This window comes from Setaria italica, chromosome III (genome assembly GCF_000263155.2).
Source record: "Setaria italica strain Yugu1 chromosome III, Setaria_italica_v2.0, whole genome shotgun sequence".
Lineage (NCBI taxonomy): Eukaryota > Viridiplantae > Streptophyta > Magnoliopsida > Poales > Poaceae > Setaria > Setaria italica.
In genome coordinates, this window is record NC_028452.1 from 20,572,912 (window position 1) to 20,581,311 (window position 8,400).

At 49.0% G+C, this 8,400-nt stretch overlaps 1 protein-coding gene across 1 annotated transcript; it reads left to right on the forward strand.

Annotated features, from left to right (window-relative positions):
- The first annotated feature begins 3,692 nt into the window (after window positions 1-3,692).
- On the forward strand, window positions 3,693-7,185 carry LOC101776050 (probable mediator of RNA polymerase II transcription subunit 26b). The gene is made up of 9 exons (XM_004962029.4): window positions 3,693-4,924; window positions 5,007-5,075; window positions 5,186-5,268; window positions 5,492-5,547; window positions 5,639-5,763; window positions 5,865-5,892; window positions 5,975-6,357; window positions 6,445-6,589; window positions 6,664-7,185. Exons 1-9 carry the CDS (start codon window positions 4,331-4,333, stop codon window positions 6,786-6,788), a joined length of 1,608 nt encoding a protein of 535 aa, XP_004962086.1. The 5' UTR covers window positions 3,693-4,330; the 3' UTR covers window positions 6,789-7,185.
- Window positions 7,186-8,400: the final 1,215 nt, after the last annotated feature.

Below are 8,400 nucleotides of genomic sequence, written 5' to 3' on the forward strand. Positions count from 1 at the left end.
AATTTTCTCTAACCTACACTCTACTGTCGGACACAACTTGTCACCATCAAATGACCTCTGAATACATAACCCATGAACACAACCCTGTGGCTATAATCGCGAGACGATCTATTAAGCCTAATTAATCCATCATTAGTGAATGGTTACTGTAGCACCACATTGTCAAATCATGGACTAATTAGGCTTAATAGATTCGTCTCGCGATTTAGCCCTAGGGGTTGTGTAATTAGTTTTGTAATTAGTCTAGATTTAATACTCCTAATTAGTGTCCAAACATTCGATGTGATGGGGCTAAAATTTAGGGCCCCTTTGGCACGGCTCATCGAGCGGCTTCTAGGGTGGCTTTTGATGAAGCCGTGCCAAATGGGAGAAGGCAAAATGGCTCACCCGCAAAAGCCAGTAGAAGTCCCACAAAATGCGGTCTCTACGTTTCTCCACCCACCGGAAGCCAAAAAAAGTGGCTTATTCTGGCTCCTCCTCGTCACTTTCCATCCTTGTCCCTGGTGGCGGCGGAGGGGCGGAGGAGGACCGGGGTGGCGCCGTGGCGGCGGACGGAGCCGGGGCCAGCAGGGCAGCACTGTGGCGGCGGACGGGCGGAGGAGGACCGGGGCGGCGCCTTGGCGACGGACGGAGCCGGGGCCGGCGGGGTGGCGCTGGAGGGGCCGAGGAGGAGGGCCAGGCGGTCGGGTGCGGATAAGGTCGGGAGGGAGGAGCGGATGGATAAGGAGAGAGGAGAGGAAAAGAAAAGAAGGGGAGAAGGAAAGAGAAAGAAAAAAAGGAAAGAAAAAGAAAAGGAAAATGAGGAGAAAAAAGAAAAAGAGAACAGAAAAATATAAGGGTATTTTGGACATTTGACACCTTCTTTCCAATCTACAAAGCTAGGAGAAGTCGTTTTGCCAAACGTTTTCAGCCAGAACTAAAAAAAGCTGCTTTTCCAGATGAGCTAGAGCCAAAGCTGTTTTGTCACGAGCCAAAGCCGTGCTAAACGGACCCTTAGCCCCGTCCTCCCAAACACCCCCTAAGACCGCTTGCATCCCGCGGGCCTAGCTGAAGGCCCGTGCAGTGTACCAAACACCCCCTCGGTTTCTGTGCAAGCCGTTCAGATATGTTTGTCCTCTCACACGCCTGGAAGGAGGATACGTCGAGCGTTTCACCCTGTTCGGTTTCAGTCACACGCACGCACGCTCGAGGGCATGCATGTACTCGTGCAAAGGAAGAAAGAGAGAAATAGCGAAAATCACGCGTATCATTTGGCTCTAAACTCACGCAGTTTTCTAAATAATTTTTCTAGCTAGAATAATCGATTTTGGTTGGAGGAAATTGAATTTTTCTAGCGAGAATGATCAATGCTGCAACGCCAATTTGGGTTATGATGAGGAAATCATACCTAGTTCCTACGATCCTATCCGTAGCATTTGATTCCTTTCCAACGTGCATATTATAGCAAAAAATTTTCTCTTTCTTTTCTACGTATTTCTCCCTGGCAGTATATGTGAGGTCACCTTATTAATGAAGGGCCATGCAGTCATGCAGCTAGCTGGCCCTTGAGCTATCCGGGCAGCCAGCCAGTAGAGTGGAACCCGGCACCCAACGCTAGCCACTACTGGTGGAAGACGTTGATGCACTGCACAGGCGCGGAAAAACAAAAGACATATTCCCTCTTAACAAAAGCAAGAAACACATGTCACTTGTGGATCCATTCCACCCGTGGAAATCGCTAGCCAAGATGCTCGAACCAGGGTGCTGACTGCAAAAATACTAGGCAATTGCTGGGCTGGACTTTCGAAGGATTTCGATCTTTTCACTGGACGGGATCATTTATTTTTGGAGACTCGGACGAACTGTAGTATTTTATTTTTCTTAAGAAGAAAGAAATTACGTGAAAAAATCGTCAAGATTTGCGTACAATGACATCGCTGCTCTCGAAAGATGCCCTAATTTCAAAGTTGTACTCCAGCAATTTCCAATGCTTAGCATATCTGGCTCAAAAAAAAAATAAAAATTTGGTGTTCCACAAGCATTAATCGAAAATGGCCGTGCCATTATGGCTCAACAAAATTTCCCTCCGCTCAATTCAACTAATGTCACTTTTAAGTTGATTGACATGCTGCCCCAAAATCTTTGTTTCTTGATACTACGCATTATACTGGGAAAATGTCTTTGCTTTCACGGCTTGACAAAAAATAAAATTGTTCTCCAAAGTCTACTAAATAATCCAGATGAGATAATGCAGGATTTTGCTTCATCAAGAGAATAATCATGGAAGCAACCACGAAACCAAACTGAGTGAGCAGCAATTAAGGCCCCTTGACAGGGCTCACCCACTGACTTCTTGAGCGGCTTATGGTAAAGCTTTGCCAAACAGTAAAACTCAAAAATGGCTCATGAGGAAAAGCTAGGAGAAGTCCCACCTTTTGCGCTCTCTGTGTTCTTCCGCCGACGAGAAGCCAAAAATAGCGGCTCATACCGGCTCATTCCTCCACCCAAAACACTAAAGTATGCATGTGCCCTTGCTATTTCATGAAAACTACAACATTTGCCATCGGGCAAACCTGCGAGCTCGGTGGGCGCGTGGAGGCGGCGGCGGGGGTGGTGGCTGGCGGCGCGCACGGAGCTCCGCGACGTCGTGCGGAGCCCATGGCCAGGCCGAAGCTCAATAGCCAAGGCAGAGCATGACGGTGTGACGAGGCCGAGGCCATGGTAGAGCTCGGCGGCGCGCTGAGGTCGCAACCATGGCGGAGCTTGGCTGCACGAGCGGAGGCGGCGTCCATGGCGGAGCTTGGCGGCGCGTGTGGAGCCCGCGGCTGGGCTGAAGCTCGACGGCGTGCACAGCTAGGGATGCAGGCGGCGTCAAGGCAAGAAGAGAGAAGAGGATAAGGCTGTGTGGCTGTGTGATCCGTGGATAAGAGAGAGAATGAAGAAAAAGAATGGGAAGGGAAAAGAAAGAAAAAATAGTACTCCCTCCGTTTCAAATTATAAGTGATTCCAACTTTTTAGGAGAATCGAACTATTTAATGTTTGATCGAAATTCAAGAGAGGATCACAAAGATTTATGGTACCGAATAGACATACATAAAAATATATTTAATGAAAAAACTAATGGTACTTATTTGGTATCATGAATGTTAGTAATTTATTGTATAAATTTGATCAAACTTAAGATGGTTTGACTCTCTAAAAAAGTTAAAATGGCTTATAAAGGAAGAAAAGAGGGAAAAAAAAGAAAAAGAAAAAAGAAAGAAAACTAGAAAGGGCATAATGGACCTTTTATCTTCTCTATCAATTATAAAAAGCCAAATGAACTAAACATTTTTTTAACAAGATAAGTTAGAGTAAAAAAACCGCTTCCTAAAGAACAGTCAAAACTATTTTTTGCAAGAGCGAGAGCCGTGGCAAACGAGCTACTCCGTGCCTCGTCGCACCTAAAAGAAAAGGAGACCAAACGAACGGAAGGGGCGCCCCCCTAATCGACAGGGTCAAAGCAACGAGAAGCAGCCACGAGGCCGCCGCGCCCGCACCCCCCCCCGGCCTTCGGTAGCGGTAAATAAACCACTCCACTAGAAGAAGCTGCAGGAAACGAGGGCGGGGCGCGGCGGTGACGCCACGAACGCGCAGTTTGTTACTGCGACCGCAGCTGCTAGTGGTGGCGAGAGGCATGGGCCATGGGAGAAGAAGGGACTAGTAGTAGTTGCTGCTGCTGTTTGGTAGCCGCGTAGGTCTCGTGGGTTTGCGTACCCTGCCATCCGCGTCCCTATCCGCCCCGTTCCTCGTCACCCCGCCCCCCGTCTCCTCTCTTCACCTTCACCTTCCTGGCTTTGGCTTTGCCTTCCTCCCCGTTTCCTTCCGCAGGGGTCAGCCAGGCCAGATAAGATTTGCTTTGGTTAGGCTACCGCCGCGCCGCGCTGGGCTGGGCTTGGAGCGGGGGTTGTTGAAACCGTCAAGGAACGGGGACGTGGGGGCGAAGGAAGGTGGCGCTTGGTGCTGGTTTCTTCGTCGATCGATTCCTTCCGGCTCCCGATTCGCCCTGTTCTTGCCCCCCCAGCTGTTTCTCCGGTTGGTTGATTGGTTGGCTGGTTCTACCCCCGCGCCGCGGATTCGGGGGAATCTGATTCGACCCTCGGGCGGGAGGGATTGGATTCTTGGTCTTGGTGCGGGTGCGCGCGGCGCAATTTGATAAGAAGAACGAAAAGAAAATCCAAGCAGGGAGGGGACTGCCAGGGGAGCACCGCTTCTTGGTGGTGGTTGCGGGAATCGCAGTCGGGGGAGGCCGATCTTGGCGAGGAGGGGAGGTCCGGTCACGGCGGCCCGGCGGGGACCGGCGGCGGCGGCGATGGCCGACGGGCTGGATCGGTGGCGCGACTTCTTCCGTGGCGCCGGCGCCGGCATCTGCGACGTGATCGAGAACGCCATCCTCGTGGCGGCGGCCGACGCGCCGCGGGAGCTGCTGCACCGCCGCGACCGCATCGCCGAGAGGCTCTTCACCGCGCACCGCCGCGACGCGGCGGTGCCGGCGCCGCCGTCCCTCGGCAGCGCCGCGGCGTCCGCCACGCCGGCCACGCCCATCGAGGAGGACAAGGGCAGCGTGCGCCGCGTCGCCGAGAAGGAGAGCAAGGTAGACAGCAGCAGCAACGGCGCCCACGGCGGGGGCCACGGCCACGGCGAAGAGGACGACGATTCGGATTCCGACGACGAGCGCCTCCGCCGCGCCGCGGCGAGCAACTACGGCCACAACTACGATGATGATGATGATGACGACCAAGAGGAGGAGGATGAGCAGCAGCACGCGGCGGATGATGCGGAGGAAGAGGAAGAGAACCATGAGGCTGAGGAGCTCGAGGCGCTCACCAATGAGATCGACGAGGAGTCACAGATCGTCGGTGAGGTCCTCCGCATCAAGGACCTTCTTTTGCACAAGGAAGATCATGTATGGTTCATTCCTTCACTTCTTCAATTGCTGAAGTTTCAAGCTTCGAATTGTTCTGAGCTAAAACATGGTGTTGTTGCAGTCGGATGCCACTTTGTTTGAGTCCCTGAGAAGGCTGCAGTTGATGCAATTGTCTGTCTCCACTCTAAAGGTACAAAATGGATATTGCTTAAAGTTATACGAGCTATGTGGTGTCAGTGTGTCTTCGTTTTGCTGGTTGCTCCTATTTGGTTTCTTAATCTTTGGTGCTGTTTATGGCAGGCTACTGAGATTGGGAGGGCTGTTAATCGGCTGCGGAAGCACAACTCACAGCAGATTCGCCACCTCGTGCGCACTCTCATTGAGTAAGCTCCATGTTCCTTTACTGAATTTTGAACTCAAGGGCTAAATCACATTTCCTTTCAAAGAACTTTGTAGTGTGAATCACTGATCAAATATACCAATGGACTCCTCCAGCTACATAGTCATAAAATACACTAGCTTCTGTGCTCTTGAGTCTTGGAAGTGCTTTCTTGTTAGTGTTCTTGGAAGTTGGAAATGTAGTTGACATATTATTCTGTGTTTCAGAGGTTGGAAAGTTCTGGTTGATGAGTGGGTTAGTACTACAAATGCTGCCCTGGCAGGTAACTGAAGTGAATTTGTTGACACCATAGTTTGTGAAGTTTTAAATGAAGATTCAAATCTTAACTTAATATGGATTCTTTGGATTTGTAGATAACTCCCCTGGCTCTTCAAATCCTTCTGTTGTCGATGAAGAAGATGAAGAAGGGCTTCCTTCCCCACCTTTAGATGAAGGGGCCTTCTTTGCAACCCAGCCAACTTCTATTCAACTCTCTGAGGTACTGATACAGTTAATTCCTACTATCTGATTGGATTTGGTTGTTGAACTACAGTCTAACTTTGCGTTTATTTTTCCACCTTTTGTCTTCACAACCTGAAGTTCTTTGATGAAATGGATGAAGATGGAAGTGAGTACAACAATTCATCAGCAACTATTTAGTTTTCAATGCTTATTCAATGCTGACAATTAACATTATACTTGCATGACAGACTTGAGACATAACAGTGATGCAAGCCTTGGAAACAAGAGGGGAAATAATGGTGGAAGGCCTGCAAACTATTCAGCAATTGCAATGCAAGAACCTCCTCGACGTTCTCCTGGAGCTGTTGAAAAAGTTCAATTCAGGAGGCCAGAACCGGCGAGGCAAGAGCCACCAATGAGGCAAGCAAACCTGCAGAAACCTCAAAGTTCAAGTTTGCAAGTGAAACCTCATGGCATGCTCAACGATAACAAGCAATCTAAGCCCTCAAGTTATGAATCTGGGCCTGGGAGACCATTGAAGGCAGCTCCACTGCAGAAACCCTCTGGTGACATGAAACCTAAACAAACTCACACTGCTGTCGAGAGAAGGCCTACGACGAGCCAGATGGATGTAAGTGCACACTACCCATGCCTAGGTCTTGACAACGATTATGACCTTGTGAGTTGTGATTCACTTCTCTTTTTTTTTTGGCTCTAGAAATCAAGGCTCGCCGCACAATCTTCATCAGGAGCCAGGCTAGAGTTGGCAAAGCCAAAGGTCTATGATGATGGTTTGGATAATAACAGGAAGCTGGAAGCAGCAAAGAGAAGGCTCCAGGAGCGGTACCAGGAAGCTGAGAATGGTTCGTATCTTTTGTTAATTGTAGATCTTTACTATTGAGATTTTATCTAACTGTTCAATGATTCATCTGTGCAGCCAAAAGGCAGCGCACGATACAAGTAATGGAGCTGGGTGACATACCAAAGCCCAAGCATCAAAACAGACAACCTATGGTGAAGTCCCGGAATAACCTTAGGAATTGGGCGAACGGGCGGCGCTAACTCCTCTGTGATTTTTTCCTCACTGATGAATTGTTGCCATGCCTGCCTAGTCCGGACGCGAAATGTGTTTATGCTCATCCAAAGGAGCTGAAACCAGCTGCCAGGACTAGAACAAACTTTTTTGAACAAAACACCTCCAATGAAGGGTTTCCCCTTGAAGCTGCAAGGGCTGAGTGAAGCTCCTGCGTTTGGAGAGTCTAGCCATGTCTGGATAATTGTAGAGTGGACATGTAGCTCGATTTGTATCGGCTGGTTATTTTCTTCGTTTCTTCTTCTCCTTTCTTCTTCTTCAAAGGAAGCTGTAGATACCAGATAGAATAATCAGCAATATTTGGTACATTCCTTTTTACCTCCAAACTTTGACAGGAAATATTTACCCAGAGCTACATTTTTGGCATGTCTCTTGTTCTCTTGCAACTGGCGACCTAATGCTAAGCATTGCCGCCATGGTCTTGGCGCTTGACCTACTTGCTCTTCACCTGCAAAGTTACAAGCGTACGGTCATCCTTTGCAGCCGTCTGTTTCATTCTGATGCATTAGCATAGGTGTGGTGATAGTCAGAGTCAGACGCCAGGAATTGCGCGGGCACAAATTCAGCTGTATCTGTTGAATGTTCAGCCTGGAGAATATGTCGATGTCAGCAATTTTCACTGACGGCCAAATGTAAACACTGACTATTCCATGGAAAATCCGATCAGAGCATAAGAGGAGAATGGAGAATTGGAATGCAGCAAAAGTGGCCGGAGATATGTGCGTGCATCTAGTGGATTGGGAGATAGCGTGGATTCCACCAGCTGGGAGTGGTTGCAGGGCCATTAGCATAACTGCATAGCAACAGCCGGAGAAGGGCCCCACCACCCCCAATTATTCATTCTTGCCTCCTTATCCATACCAGTTCGTCCAAAGAGGCCGTGACTCACGAGCCAGTGTGCTTCCAGCTTCGGCTTCTCGTGTTATTGCTCGAAAATGATGGTAACTAAGCCATGAATTTGGTGGTTTTCTCGAGAACGTGATTTGCATGTTTTTGTATGTATTGAAAAGATGAGTTTGATAGTTTTTCGGCTCTGTTTGGAACACGTGAACTGTACAAGATAAAATTGTCGCCAAATTCTTTGCGTCCATTCGACCTACGCTGCCAGCCTTTAGATACAAACACATGTTGAAAGCATGAAAAAGAAATGACTTCACTCAAAAAATAAAAAAAAATCCTTGTTTCTTTAACGGCATGGATGCGCACCACGTGGACGAAGCTGACATGTTAGATCATGTCCTGGCTCACCAGATGTCATGTGACGCCGTCGCAAGATTAGCGCTGCGGTTATCTTTGTCACGGCACAGGGCAGAGGCAGATCCCTATCTGACTTTGGATTCCCCACTGGCATGTGCGCTTCCTTCGGTTGGGAGGCCGCCCCTTTCTTTGACCCGTTCCGTTCCAAGAAGCAGCACAGGGGTGAAAAGAAAACCTTTCACGCAAGAGTCCTTTCCTACCCACCTTCCACCTCCTCGGATTTGCCCAAAGATTTGCTTCTGGTGATTGCCCTAATTGCTCTAGTTGTTTATCAGTAGTGTTCAATTGTTAAACACTCCAAAGCAAATGGGGCTGGACACGCCA